This window comes from Mastacembelus armatus, chromosome 5, assembly GCF_900324485.2.
Source record: "Mastacembelus armatus chromosome 5, fMasArm1.2, whole genome shotgun sequence".
Classification (NCBI taxonomy): domain Eukaryota; kingdom Metazoa; phylum Chordata; class Actinopteri; order Synbranchiformes; family Mastacembelidae; genus Mastacembelus; species Mastacembelus armatus.
The window spans coordinates 16715148-16730072 of NC_046637.1; the positions used below are offsets into that span (position 1 = coordinate 16715148).

The following is a 14925-nucleotide window of genomic DNA, read 5'->3' on the forward strand; positions in this document are numbered from 1 at the left end:
AATTAATCTTCTACTACAGTAGCTCTTGAATCATCTGTAAGACCTCAGTTATGTGGAGACTGCTTCTCTCCCATAGATCTCTCTGAATTTACATCAGTAGTTGCTTCATCGAAATCATCAACGTGTCTCTTAGACCCCATCCCGACTAGACTGCTTAAAGACACCCTGCCATTAATGAACTCATCTTTATTGGACTTGGTAAATTTATCTCTAGTATCAGGCTACGTACCACAGGCCTTTAAGACTGCAGTAATCAAACCTTTACTCAAAAAGCTTAGTCTTGATCCAGGCGTCTTGGCTAATTATAGACCAATATCCAACCTGCCATTTATTTCTAAAATCCTAGAAAAAGCTGTTGCTAAGCAGCTATCAGACCACTTACATAGGAATGAACTATTTGAAGATTTTCAATCAGGATTTAGAGCACATCATAGTACAGAAACAGCACTGTTAAAAGTTACCAACGATCTTCTCTTAGCCTCAGATAATGGACTTGTTTCTATTACTTGTCCTCCTAGACCTTAGTGCTGCATTCAACACTATCAACCACAACATCTTATTCCAGAGGCTGGAGCATGTGACTGGTATCAGAGGAACAGCGTTAAAATGGTTCCAATCCTATTTATCGAACAGATTCCAGTTTGTTCGTGTCCATGATGAACCTTCCACACGAACAAAAGTGCTCCAGTGCTCCAGAAGCAGCTGTCCATGTACTACTGGAATGTCATGGATATCAATATCAGTCCAATATTAGTAGTGAAAAACATTGGGGATTATCAAAAAATATATATCTTTTACTTGAGTACTTAAGAGAAACTGGGTTGATACATAATATTCAGGTATTATAACTGTCATTTAAAAAACAATCTTGCTTGGGGGCAGTCGTGGCCTAATGGCTAGGGAGTCGGACTTGTAACCTGAAAATTGCAGGTTCGGCAGGAATTGTCGGTGGCACAGAGTGAATAACCAGTGCCCTGTCCGCCTTCAATACCACGACTGAGGTGAGACCCTTGAGCAAGCAACTGCTCCCCGGGCGCCGCAGCACTGGCTGCCCACTACTCCGGGTGTGTGTGCACGGTGTGTGTGTGTGTGTGTGCACTTGGGTGGGTTAAATGCAGAGCACAAATTCCAAGTATTCCAAGTTCCATACTTGGCCATATAAGTCACTTTCACTTTCACTACCCACACTCCAGTCCACTGGCTGGCGATAAACGCAAAGAAGCCTTCAGACATCATCACGAACACGTCACCTAACTTCCGGTCGGAAGACGTTTACCTCCGTGTTCATCTGCGGGCGGTAAGTAGGCTATGTCCGCTGAGATTGGAGGTCCTAGTAGTTATCTAACGCGCTGTGGTTTCTCACAAGAGTTTTCTGAATGACTGTTATGCGTGTGCGTTTGTGTCGGGCAATCAGTGAACGCTTTGGGACTGTCTCAAACACTGTCGGGGGAAACTGGCCCCCTGTTCAAACCGTGCCGCGCGTATTTTGGCGAGTTCCGTAACTTTACCTGTAAACGTGAACAAATGCCACAGGGTACAGCTTAAGGAGGACAGTGCATCCAGCCTGCCAACAACTCAAGACAGTCACTGGCAAACAAAGGCAGCACAACCTCAACACTGTACGAGTTTACGCTGTTTGAGTGACTGATGCATGTTTTCCCCTCGGGGATTGCCGTAGCTTCGTGCGGTACCCCGGCTTGCTGAGGTCAGACTTTATTACTATTTATGAGTTATTGGTTAATTATTAATTATTGATTAATTAGGCTGTTAACCTTCCTGTTGCCAGCCGCCACTGGTTCTCTAACATACACTGAGTACTGAATTTTAAGTAAAGTTACAGCTGTGTGAACAAACTGCTCAGATTTCACCAGGGATTCTGTAGCTTTGTACTTTGTTGTAACACACCTGAGGAGTTTGGGGCCAGGGCCACAGCACAGCTCAACACTTCACCTGTCTGTGTGTGTGTGTGTTGCTCAGAGTCAGAAGGACAGGATTTTCAGAGTAAAACAAGTGTGACAAACTAATTCTTGGCAAGTTGTAGTTAATTGGTCTCATGAATAATGTTCACAACTTGATCTATTTACAATAATAATTCTGCTCTTAGGCCATACATTAAAATAGGGAGGGGTGACACTGAACAGTAAGAATAAATAAATAAATAAACTCCCACTCATTTCAAACAAGATCCAGGTTTGGAGTGATTATACATAATTTTCACAAGCTGTTATATATACACTCAAATCCTTTTCTGAAAAGGACTTGGGGCCCGTTCTTTACATGTGATTATTGGGTTACGTGGATGATTTTGTCATTTTACATGACTTCAGTTCTGTTTGTTCTTTTTACTTTTTACTTTATGGACATGTCCATAATTTTAGACCTGCTCAGAAGCAACCCTTTAATGCTTGATTAATGATAAGACATGTATTCAGAATATATTTATCCCATAAATTCAGGCTTTATATTTTTCCTATAGCTTGAGCTCATTTTTTGAAACATCACTGTCATTCTCAAAGCTTAATATGCAATTGGCCTGACAGTTTATACATACAACACTCTAGTTCTCCAACAAAACAATATACCTCACCCAAAACCTTTAGTTCATGTTATTACAGCAGTAGAATGTACAAAAAAATTATCATATTATATATTGTTGTAATTGTAAATATTTCCGGAAGCAACTCTATGTGCATTTAACAGTTCAGGGCTTGAGAGCTCAGAGACTAGTGTTAATTCAGAGTTTATTGAAGAAGCTTTTTGGAATACCACCCAAACAGCTTGCCTACAGTATTTGTTTAATTAAAAGTATGGCACAAAATTCACCAGTTAGCTAACGAGTTCAACTGATGCTAGTTTTCTCAGTTGAAGATGTTTTCAGTTTTCAATTGAAATCTTTGAACTATAAACATTTACCCTTTCAGATTCACCACTGGGCTGCCGCACCAGTGCATTGTGCAGCTTGAAGCTGAGGGTTGATAGATCCTTTTCAGATGCCCCCCTCAATATGTAGGATTAGTTAGCTAGCATTAAGTAATACACACACAGGCACACCATGTTTAACATTCATTAATTATTTTCTTAATGCAGATTATAAATTGACGTGGCTGACCTATTGGTCTTCCTCCTCGCCCACCTCTCCACAGCAAGAAGCATGGTTCAGTCCTGTACTTAGGGCCAACTGGGTAACGGCAATTAAAAGAAATGAGGGAACAAGTTTCAGAGTAAATAGAGGCAGCACCTTTGTATGCACTTTTCATTTTGGTCCTGAGAATACATACATAATGGCCAGTGGACGAATGCAGTTAAAAACTGGAGCTGTTCCGTCAAGGTTTCATAGGAATAACTGGGCTAAAGGTAGATTTTAAACCTGATGATGTACCAAAAACACTAATTCAAATGATACGTGGTGAATGTAAGGTATGCCTGAATAGTCTTAAATTTTTGTTCCCATCTTTAGCACAGAAAATGGCTAAAATCTGTTCAGTTAGGAACAGTCTGCTTACATATTAAGAATAATGAAGGACAAAACTTTTTATTTTTTAAAACTTTGCCCTCTCTAGACAAATAGATGAATAGTTAAGCATACAACATGCTACTGAGTGAGGTTTTCTTCATTGTGGAGCAGAACGTGGAGATTCTGGTTCTCTTTGTTTCCTGCTGTTTTGGACTACTCTCATCAGCTTCCTGGCTCGGACGACTCCACTGAGGACATGCCACCTCCATGTGATGCACTGAAAGATCATGACTACACCCGCCCTGCTGCCGGTACGTATTAAGATTCAATGAAAAAGAAAAAAGACATCACTGGATCACTTTATATATGTTTGTTTCTAATGCACTGCTTCAGAGGCCGTTTTTGGTCCATTCATCATTATTTTGTAGGATATCCCCGAAACAAAATCAAAATTTAGTGGAAAATAAGTAGTGAAAGTATATTCGGTGTATGACCAAGAATACTTTTAATAGATTTTTTTATGTCAACCCAGCATAGGTTGTGAACCTGTTTCACAGCTGCTGAGCTCATTCTGTGGAGAGACACTGTCATTGAAGTATTTTTTTATGTCAGTTTGAATTCAAATTAGAAATGTGTGTAGCATGTTTTATATTGTTGTTATTGTATATTGTTTTCGTATGTATTGTTTTCCATATTTGGACTTATAAATAGCATTCCATGTGATTAAAAAAAAAACCTTCCAGCATCTTAAATGTAACTAAATGAGTAGCAGAAAATGCAGATCCACTGCTACAGTAAAGATATGTCTATTATAGTGCAAAACACCTTTTTTGTGGATTGTTCTGGCTTGGCACTACCCTGTACTCTTAGCTACTGACAAGTTTCCTGAGAGACATCTTTAAATATTAATGTGTTGTTTACTGTCTCCACATTCTTAAGGTAACCTGCAAGACGTCCTAAGAAAAATGAGAGAATTAGCGACAGAAATCCAACAGCTGACACATGAGAAGGTGCAGCCGCTTGTGTACAAGTTTTGTATCACAGATGAGGACATTTATTACTACACCAGATTCCCCTCAAAGGAGGTCTTCACTCTGTTTTGGAGGTCAATTCACCCATCAGCCTCAGAGATGGCATACTGGCCCAAGGCTCAATGGACAGTTCATGAGAGTGCTCCCCCAGAACAGCAGATCGCACCCATCGATGAATTCTTCATGTTTCTCTGTCGCATTGGACCTGGAATTGAGGAGAAAACGTTGTCAGCCATCTTTGAGGTCAGCTTGTCCACTGTTACTCACACTATTTTAACTTGGACCAGTTACCTTTACCAAGTTCTCAGCTTGTTACCGACATGGCTCAGTAAACAATGCATACAAGCGACAATGCCTGAAAAGGTGAAGGTGTGCTTTCCAGAGCTGAGAGTGATAATAGACTGCACTGAGATCAGCTGTGAAACAACCTCCTTCTCCAAGTGTGAAAAGAAGAGCAGCTTTAAAGGCCTGATTGGGATAGCACCATGTGGCCTCATCACATTCATATCTAGCCTCTACACAAACTCTGCCTCAGATCAAGCAGTCACTAAAAGGTCAAAACTCCTGCATTTACTCCAGCCTGGAGATGGAGTAATGGCTGATGAGCGGTTTGTAAATAAAAAGATGGCTGAAGATGTAGGAGCAACACTCATTCTCCCTTCACTGAACACTCCTCAGCAGAACTCAAAGGACACCCAGAAGACCCAGGTTGTCAGCTGTCTGAGGTCTTTAGCAGAAAGGGTCAAACTCAGGGTGAAGGAATATCATATCTGGGATAATCCTGTTCCTCTTTATATGACAGGTTCAGTCAATCAACTGTGGGTTGTCTGCTGTCTGTTGTCAAACTATCAGGGTCCACTGGACATCAAGGGACACATCAGTCTGACAGAGCATTACTGTCACTCATGTCAACACAGCTAACTATCTGGCATCGGCTATAATTGACTATACTTTTGCTTAGAGCTTTAATGTTAATATTTTCATAAGGGTACACTGTAGCAGAACCAGGGACAAGACAGCATGCAGAAAAAACCTTTCCAGCCTTGGAAGTTAAAGACATGAATAAGAAGTTCTGTGAGTGGCAGAGGAGAAATAGAAAAGATCAGGTTCTCTACATCTGCTTTATGTACACGGTACATAAAGAAAAAAAATGTGTTCCCCTTTATTTTATAAAGACACACAACACTCACACTCCAGACACTGTCCCTTACTTAAAGGATTTCTGGAACCCTTATTTATTGAAATTGAATTGACATTTCAAAATATGATCTGATACGGTGGCTCCTAATGGACATAATGATTTTTTTCCCCTTACTTTTGTAAATTGACTTTTGCAAGGATGTGTGACATCTCACAAACTTTGTGATCTTGCAAAATTTTAGTGACGTAAGGCAATCACAATCTGTCAAACATTAACCAGCAGAAATTGATAATGGAATGATAATGAGGTGATGAGAATGTTTGTTGGTAGATTGACTGTGAGAAGGCATCAGTTCAACAGCAATGCAAACTGCAGTTGAATCAATACATCTCTGATATGCAAAATGAAGAGTTTAATGTTCCTAAAGGTTGTAGAAATGCTGTAATTTCTTATGCAGTAGAAACTATCATAACAGTATGCATGCTTGCGGTGAGTTTCTCTGTACAATTACTTTTCAGCTCACTGCTGCTCTCCAGTGGTGACGTATCTCACTCAAAAACTGCCAAAAATCTGCACAAGGCCTTTAAGAAATATGTGAATTTTATGTATCCCATGTCTAAAAAAAATTGAAATAATAAAGAATAAGATGGAAGATGTCTGTATGTGGGAAATCCAAGCCCTGTTATTGTTTTCTTACTTGGCTTTGTGGGTTTTAGGTAGTGGTCTTTCTAGTCCCACCCGAGAGGCCACAATGGTTCCTGGAGGTCACTTGCTTTTCTTTGGGTAGTGAAGACAGGCAGAGTGAGAGGCAGTCTGGCCCATACTCTTGACACCATTCACTTCTGATATGCCATGCAGCCCACTGCCCGCTGGCCATCTTTTTAGTCACTCTGTCACAGCCATAAATAGCAACAGCTGGCGCGGGTGAACTGACAGAAGTGGAGAGGCTTTCTCCAGTGTTGGCTTTCTTGATAATGTGTTGTCTGAAATGGCCCCTTGTCATTCTGGTCTTGATATTGCATCTGCTGATGGGAAACAGATCCTGTTAATCCATGCTGACAGCATGACAGTTGTAGGTGAGATTGTATGTTTCAGACCACTTGGATGACTTATGCAAAACTGGAACCAGCCCAAAGCAGTGCAAAAGGTTGCGTTTTAGTGGTGAGCGCAGGATTTCATGTTTACATCGCAGATGAATGTACTTTAAGGTTTATCAGAAAGCAAATATATATGTTTTTAGTTTAATTAAATTTTTAATGGAATCTTCAACATTCTCTACTGACTCGGGAGTGCAGCCCATAACAGAATAAGCGTCTAGTCTCTGTCTCCTGGGGACAGGGATTGATCAGAACTGATCAGTTACAGCCCAGTGGCGCCTCTTAACACCTCACCACATGAATGCATTTAAGGTAGAGTATTTACTGAAATTCAACCTTGACAACATGAGAGGTTCGTGGTTTCAATTTAATTTTAAATTTAAATAAGCAGTTGAAATTCACCCTAAAGCTCCCTAAAGTTGAGGGGTGCTCCAGATTCCATGAATAATTTGCAGTAGGTTTATCACTATGGGTGACTGTTTCACACTTACATTTGATTTTTACATTTCATTTTATAAATTATTATAAGAATACTGGTTCCTGCTAACCCTGAGATGGATGGGTTACCTGTCCAGGGTATACCCCTACCTTTTACCCACAGAGACCTGCTATAAGCTCCAGCAGATCCCTGTGATCCCAAATAGGAATAAGCGGATATAGATAATGGATGTATGATTCCTGCTACTTTAAATTCTGAACAGGGAAATGTGAGTGCTTTGAAACCTTGTTAAATAAAAGAAATGAGGTTTGTGCTTGCATTTCTTAAGCAGTTAGTGATTATATTTGTGATAAGCTGTGTAGGCTGAAGGACATGTCCATGCTGATAAAAAAAAATGGAATAAAATGAATAAAAATAACAAAGCACAACAGTATTAATAGTCAGTTGGTTTATTAATTGTCTTGTTAAAACAACACCAATGCTAATAAGGGGGTATTTGGCAGTGGCTGCCATGCTGGGCTTTATGACAATCCTGCAAAACCTTTTTCAAAATTCAGAAACCTCACAACATCGCATCCTCAAGAACAGAGCAGTGGAATTCAACCATGTAGAAAAGGAAGAAAGAAAACACTAAGAAGGCAGCAACGTAGAAAACTAATCGCTCTATATTTTAATTTGGCACAATTGTATAATAGTATAAATGAAGAAAAATAAATCTTTGTGGGCATATGTAGAATACTGAGAGAGGAGAGTTGTTTGTGTTGAGGTGTCTGCAGTGACCTCGTGACCCTGGTAGGTCATATGACTGATCAGAGGGATGATTACAAGTGTTGTAGCATGGCCAAGGGCAAAAAATATTATTACGATGATGCCACACGACAAATAGGAAGTCCTCCATATTGGATTGAAATTTTAAAAATGCTAGCCCGCCGTTTTCACTCACCTCATATTTTAACAAACTCCTACTAGGGCTTTTGACCGAATGAGCTCAGTCTAGGTCAAAATCATCTAGAAATGAGATCAAAAGTTATCCAAATTTTTTTCCTAACTTTCATGGTTTTCCTGTGACACCACCGACCAGTTGACGTATGTTTTGTGGTTCACCAACAACCCTTCAAATTGTTATAAATTGCACGTCCATTATCTCATTTGACTCAAATTTTAATCACTTATACACCCCACAGTCCTAAACCCATATAATCAAACAAAGTGACAATTGGCACAATAGCGCCCCCTACAGATTGAATCAAAATTTCTATGTAGAGCCATAGTTTGTAATGTACCAAATTTGGCACAAAATTCCTTCAAATCAAATCAAATCAAAAAAGTCAAATGTCCTCTAGTGTTAAATGTCCTGGTCTGGACTAATGATTCCACCGACCAAGAACGACACTGCTTAGACAATGTAAGATCCTAAGCTAAGGTAGAAAAAAAATGTTATACCAAATCCCACGCTAATTCTGCACTGTGCAGTTTATTAGTATAAAAGTAGACAAGTGTAAAATTTTTGAAACCAGCACTAAATCCTTATTATCACTAAAAAGTGATTAGAGGTAACTCTAGTTGTATTGTAAAACACTCTTATATTCTTTTGTAAAATGAGCACGGACTCTGAAAGAAACATTTAATTGTATTATAATGGAAGTGCAAATTGAAAACATCATGTTTTGAGCATAAAAGTCACAAGTATGTGAGTGTATCCTCAAAGTTAGAGTAAAAACAGCTGAGTGTTAGAGTAACCTTTAGATAACTGAAACTGCTTAAGTGATTTTCTCCAAATGTGATGACGGGGATTAAAAATCCAAAGCTCAGACTGGTGTGTATGATGTGCTGATGCTGATGCTAATTCTACTACAGAGTATGTTATAGACCTTGCATGCTTTTCCAGTTAGGCCAATAGACCTCTGCTCAGGGTGACGTGTGAGGCTATGCTAGGAAATGCGTTCATGAGGGAGTGGAAATGTGTTGGATTCACTTCATTTCATTACACTACGGTAACCACCCAGTTTTGTAGTTTTATTTTTATTTATGGCCTGGAAAAGTTAACAAAAAGTTGCTTTTAATTTGTGCTTTAACATAAAGTCTGACTAATTTCTGCAGTGCTCCCTCCTGGGGGAAGTCATACTGGATAGCATCATGGATATTGAAACTCAACAGAACGTTTCCATTACTTTTATCCATTGGTGACAGTTCATAGAGTGTGATTATTGAGATGTATTGAATGAGGTTTTGTCCAAGAGGGTGGGAGCAAAGCATAATTTCGTCCCATGACTGAGCTCTAAAACACAAAAACAGTTGTGTGTGTGTGTGTGCTGTGGTGCCTACAGCAAAGCAGCGATGTGCCAGACGTTCAGATTCACTGTACTTACCTTGAAGGGGTCACATCTGAGTAATACTTGAACTTAAAGATGAAAAATTGAATGATTTATGCTTTTTAATGATCCAAACTGTAAAAATAACATCTAATTTTTGTCTGGGCTCCCCAGATTGGACAAAAAAGGTTTTGTGAAATACAAGGATGACCAGGCAACTACTGGGTTTGTTACAAAAACACTGTTTTTAGTCCTGTAGAAACGTAGCAATCTATTTACAGTATTATTAGCACTGTCAGTAGTGCCATTTAATACAGCGCCACCTACTGGGAGTTTTGATGTGGTAACTGCTGCAGCAACCAACACAGGATGCACAGGATCCTTGTTTTTTCTGCTGTAATCGACCAACCAAGCTGCCTTGCACCAAACGTGCAGCACCTGCTTTGTGCTAGTATAAAACTACTGTCCAGTGTTGTTGGATTGAATATATTTATGTCTGCTGCCTGTTTCATTCTTCTCCAGAACACAGTTTGAATTCAGAAAGGACCATTTTAAATTACACATCAAGCTAAAATTAAACTTTGTCTCCTGCCTTTGTATTCAGCTGTGCTTTTCGTTCAACATGTCAAGTCCAGTTCTGATGTATGCATTTAAAAACTCAAATCTCTCTCCATAAAAAGGGTCCTGTGTGGAATCAGAGCAGGGACACAGGGCACAGTGAGTGACATCTGTTGTCTTAAGGGAAGTCTATGCTGGTCTGTGCTCTCAACGTGGAGGCTCCTCAGCTGGTGGATAGTGCAGCAGACTGTCTGTTGGACTGAATGGAATCAGACTCCATGGAGTGTACAGAGGAAGCCTCGCCTTTGCAAGCCTGAGATAGATGCAGCATGCAGGGCCTGACCTGGTGGCAGATGTACAAACAAAACCTAGCCCACTAGAGCACAACTGAACATGGCCAGAATATGGTGAGGAAACACAAACAAACAGATATAAATGGAATGTGGTGAAATGTGAATGAACAAAACAGCTGGAGACAGAAAGGACAGCTTGTTTGTTTCACTGTGGTGTGGACTGAAGGATGATGGGTGGCTGAAAATGACACAAAGACAACTGGAGGCTAGACTTTCTTTTTTCATAATATGGCAATAAAACAGCATTCCACAGCTTACAGGGGGTCATACATGAATGGGTCAAAAATGCTTAACATTGTCTCCTTTTTACCCGGTACCCTCCTGGGATCAGACCTTGTTATGTACAATGAGCTTAGAACTGGCCTGATAAAGACATCAAAATTTCAAAAACATATTTTTGTCTGTGTGCTTTTACATACGCACATTGTAATGTTACTTTCAAAGCTGGGAATGGCCTTTTTTCCACTCAATAAAATATATATATTTTCATAGAAGATGGAACACTGCAAGCATTATTATCCTTATCAGTAACTTCATGATCTTTGCTCTGACAGCGTTATGAGACAGTAATTATATGTTATGATTTGATCCCAGAGTTTGGTAAAACTGATCATCATGCTTCCTCTCAGGATGTCTTTCTCTTCAAGCAGAATTCACCTTTATCAGGTGATTTTACAAACCACTTGGCTTCTGCCTCCAAGCCTGATTAAAAGTTTTAACCTGAAGAGTTTAGGAGAGAAGAGGAGAGACAGGAGGAGAGCTGAAAGAGGAGGAGAGGAAATGCAGTTCTTAGTGGAACCGCTGGACTACAAGTCTTGGATCTTTGGTGTCCCGGATTTCAATCTGTAACAGAAACAGAAAGAGAAGAGAGACAATCTCAGCAATATGTTGTAGCTGCAAACAGAAAGGAAATTTATGTGGTGAGAAATGGAAAGATGCCTCTCAGGTGAGAGATGAGGGGAGGACACAGTAGGGAAGAATCAGGATGACAGAAATGACAAAAGTAGCTAGAATGTACAGCAATAAACACATTTAATTGTGCCTTCCTTATCCTGCTGCTGAAGACTAGCAAGGACATCTATAGGTTGCTGCATGAGGTAACTTCCTCAGTTAACTGAGTTGCCACTTAGTGGAGAGATCAGCACCAATTTAGTCAGCTGTACATTTAAGCAGGCTTGGACTCTTGTGGTTTGATGGGATTACTAGTTGGTAGGCTAACACACTATAGTGCACTGTTGGTAGGTTAGTACATGTTACGTTTTTGTTGTTGCATTAGGTTGTGTTGTCATCATGGTGATTGATTTGATTTGGACAAATTTAAACCCTCTGATGCTCAGAAATTCTTAACTTGCCCAAAGAAAGAGCTTTGCTCTCTAGCAGTGTGTGTATAGTGTTGGTATTCAGGGAAATTTAAGAAAAGTCAAATTACATGAAAAAAAAAAACAATGTTTTGGTGGAGCAGGGTATATTATGTGAAAAAGCTGAGTTGCCTAATATGAAAAGACATGCATCTTTTGGGGGAGTAGAGCAAGTGGGTCAGTGTGAGTTGCTGTAGGAGCAGGAAGTAAGTTCGCTTTAAGACAAAGAGAGTTGGAAATTAAATCTGCAAATGAGGAAGCTGGAAGTAGAGGTTGATGCAAATGAATGGGAGCTTAAGCATGATGGCTAACCCATGACAGGAAACTAAAGCAGAGTATACAGCTCACATAAACAGTGCTGCTACAAATCAATGTGTCACTTCAGGTAGTGCTAAATTTGATGTTGGTAAAAACATCAATCTGGGTCCTCCTCCAAATGAGAAAGATGTTGAAAGGCATTTTTCAAACACACACATTGCAGTGGCCAAATCATTGGTGGACCTTACCGTAGTCTCATTTGTTTCTTGTTACCTTGTTGATGACTCCTGAAGGACATATCCTGCTGTTTAGTGCTAAATATACTACTACACCAGCTACTTGATAACTCTATTGCTTTGGATAGAACCGGTTTGCTGAAACTGTTATCATATCTTCAGTGTTAGTGGTCTGTGATTATGGATACATGCATTCAGTGTCCTTCCTTTGTCTGCTGCTCTGCTGCATTTGGCTGTAAACGGAAGTGAGAGAGGCAGTAAGAAGGCTCTGACATATGAGTCAATATGGGCCGACGAGATGTGGAAAATGAAACAGACCAAAAACAAACATGTAGAAACGCACTGATGTAGTGGGCATGAAATGTCACACCTTAACATTTCCTCTCACATTTTCCTGGAGAGGGCCAAAACTGAATAGCTATTTTATGTTGATTTGTTGAAAATGAAAGCCTCAATATACTTTTATACAACAAAATATAAAAATAAATCAAATACTTGTCTTAGTGCTTGACCTATTAGTAGGCACAACAACACTAATAGAAACTCTTGATGCAAATAGAGGCTACTTCCTGCCTTGTCAATAACAAGGTCATAACAATACCCATTTAACTCAGCAACAATGAAGCACACAGCAATCTGAACTGCTCTTCCAGCCTTCCATTATCACTCCAGTCTGAGCTGCGTCTGGATAAACATCCTGTTTAGCTGATGATGGCAACCTGTGGAGTGGGACGTTTATACCCATAGCACTTTCTGATGGTTCATCCTCCATCCAGGGTAGGGATGGGGAAGCGGTAGAGGTTGAGGATTATTGTATTATTAATCTGTTGAGGATGACCCCTCACTCTGGCTTCATTGTCCTGTGTGAATTCCAAATGTGGTGCTGATAGTCTGGCAGACTCTAGCCTATGAACAGTAATCACTACACACCCCATCCTGAAAAAGTTATACATTACAACAAAAGGCTACACATCCCGCAACCACTGTTCTACTGCTCAGCAGGACCAATATGGATAAGGTCTGTAGAATCTGCTCTGAAGATGCATGTACAAAACAACAGAGGCAAATTATTCACATGCATGCAAGGGTCATAAACTGCAGAGCCATGCAGCATAACATATACAAATGGGAAAAACTGGTTGGTCTTACTCCGTCCATTCGTAGAGAGGAGCCCAGATGGAGCTAAAAGAAGAAAACAATTTAAAAATAAGACCATTATGGTTTATGTGTAACATATGTTTTATGTTTTTAAGTCAGCATGTACACTATTTCAAGTAGCTCAGTGTTTCACATTCATGCCAGTGCAAAAATATAACATACAAAATACAACATTGTTGACAGGGTTGCTAGTACTCACCCAAAAGGGTGACATTTATACTAGATATTTTAAATTCTCTGTTTGGTTGTTATACTTGTGTTTTGATTAACAAAAAGGGAGAGAGGAGGCATTGTGGTGTGACTGTGGCAACCAAAAAGGGCAAAGAGAAGATGCATTTGTGTGGATATTACAGCCCTTATTGGATCGGTGTGCAGGGACACATCCTCCCATCCAGAGGCAAACGTACACATACTGAAAGGTGCACTTCACTACAACAAACTGGACATGAACATTTACTTTTGACCAATTCCCTTGTCTATAACATCAGCACATTACACCATCTTCATCACACTGCTTTTATCAGCCCCAGAACATTTTCAAAACAGAATAGGCCTTAAAGCCACATAGATGACATTCAAGTCAGTGGGACTGTAATGAAACAGGATGATATCAAAGTACCTGCAGTCCAGGAGCTAGCAGAAAAGGCCAAAGGCCAAAGTCCTGTTCTTCTACAGCTGTGCCTCAGCACTGCCATGTAGTCTGCCAATATCCCCTGAGCTGAATATATCACTTTGCCAGGTTTTTGCCCAGGTCTAAATCTAACCATAGCCTTTAAACATAGTAAGTGAGGACTGGGCAAAAATATTAAACATAAAAATAGCATAAAAGATTGGTCCTTAAATTTCTGGCCATACACACAAGTACACACGCACACATGTACACCCAGTGTGGTTTCTATCAATTTAATCATTATAGTGACTTACTTCCATCCCCTAGAAACCTAATTATAAGCCCTACTTGCCTAACCTTAACCCTATGTCCAACCTTACCTTAACCTTCAAAATGGAATAATTAACTTCACAATTTCCCCACAACATAATGGCAGCACACACAAACGTGTATCTTGAAATGCAGGCAATTCAAGATACGCTCCCACACAATAAAGCCACAACAACGACAAAGTGTACTTACCCTTGACACAGTGAAATCTGTGGAAAAGACAGAAAGGTTAATCTTATTTCCTCATTTATATTTACATTTGTTTATGAAACAAAACTTACTTTCCACGCATAGTATATTATATACAGTGTATGTACAGTGGACCATCAGTAGCCATCAGTAGTAGGGATTTACAGCTCCACAAAAATGCTTTCCAAATACAAATCAAGGTGCCTGTGATCCCTGTCCTGTTATTCTTGATTTTTATTAAATTGTGTTAAAGGTTGTCTTTAAATGAAAAAACCTAGTGAGCATGCTCGCAAGCATACTGTAATGCTTGCTTCTAGATCGGCAATTATGTGATCTGGCTTTCCAAGAAAAAAAAAAACAAAACATACAATGAAGTGGTGAACCCTGGTCCAACCAGGATG

General features: G+C 39.8%; 2 protein-coding genes across 3 annotated transcripts in view; one reads left to right on the forward strand and one right to left on the reverse strand.

The window, feature by feature from the left end:
• The first annotated feature begins 1266 nt into the window (after positions 1 to 1266).
• LOC113130727 (uncharacterized) lies at positions 1267 to 6280 on the forward strand. The gene is made up of 3 exons (XM_026307550.1): positions 1267 to 1297; positions 3626 to 3765; positions 4394 to 6280. Exons 2-3 carry the CDS (start codon positions 3711 to 3713, stop codon positions 5404 to 5406), a joined length of 1068 nt encoding a protein of 355 aa, XP_026163335.1. The 5' UTR covers positions 1267 to 1297; positions 3626 to 3710; the 3' UTR covers positions 5407 to 6280.
• Positions 6281 to 11174: 4894 nt separating this feature from the next.
• lhfpl4a (LHFPL tetraspan subfamily member 4a) overlaps positions 11175 to 14925 on the reverse strand; it is a 36130-nt gene continuing 32379 nt past the window's right edge. Inside the window, exons 3-5 of one of the 2 annotated variants that reach the window (XM_026307551.1) lie at positions 14528 to 14544; positions 13387 to 13419; positions 11175 to 11228 (exon numbers count right to left, since the gene is read on the reverse strand). In XM_026307551.1, the coding sequence (XP_026163336.1) occupies positions 11175 to 11228; positions 13387 to 13419; positions 14528 to 14544 (104 nt within the window). The remainder of the gene's footprint in view (positions 11229 to 13386; positions 13420 to 14527; positions 14545 to 14925) is intronic. The other variant, XM_026307552.1, reaches the window with a different exon arrangement.

Bases quoted from the DNA above. Each gene is read 5' to 3' on its own strand.
- LOC113130727 (XM_026307550.1), top strand. From the start codon at position 3,711: ATGCCACCTCCATGTGATGCACTGAAAGATCATGACTACACCCGCCCT. The intron at 3,766-4,393 runs GTACGTATTAAG...CACATTCTTAAG, and splicing joins CTACACCCGCCCTGCTGCCG to GTAACCTGCAAGACGTCCTA.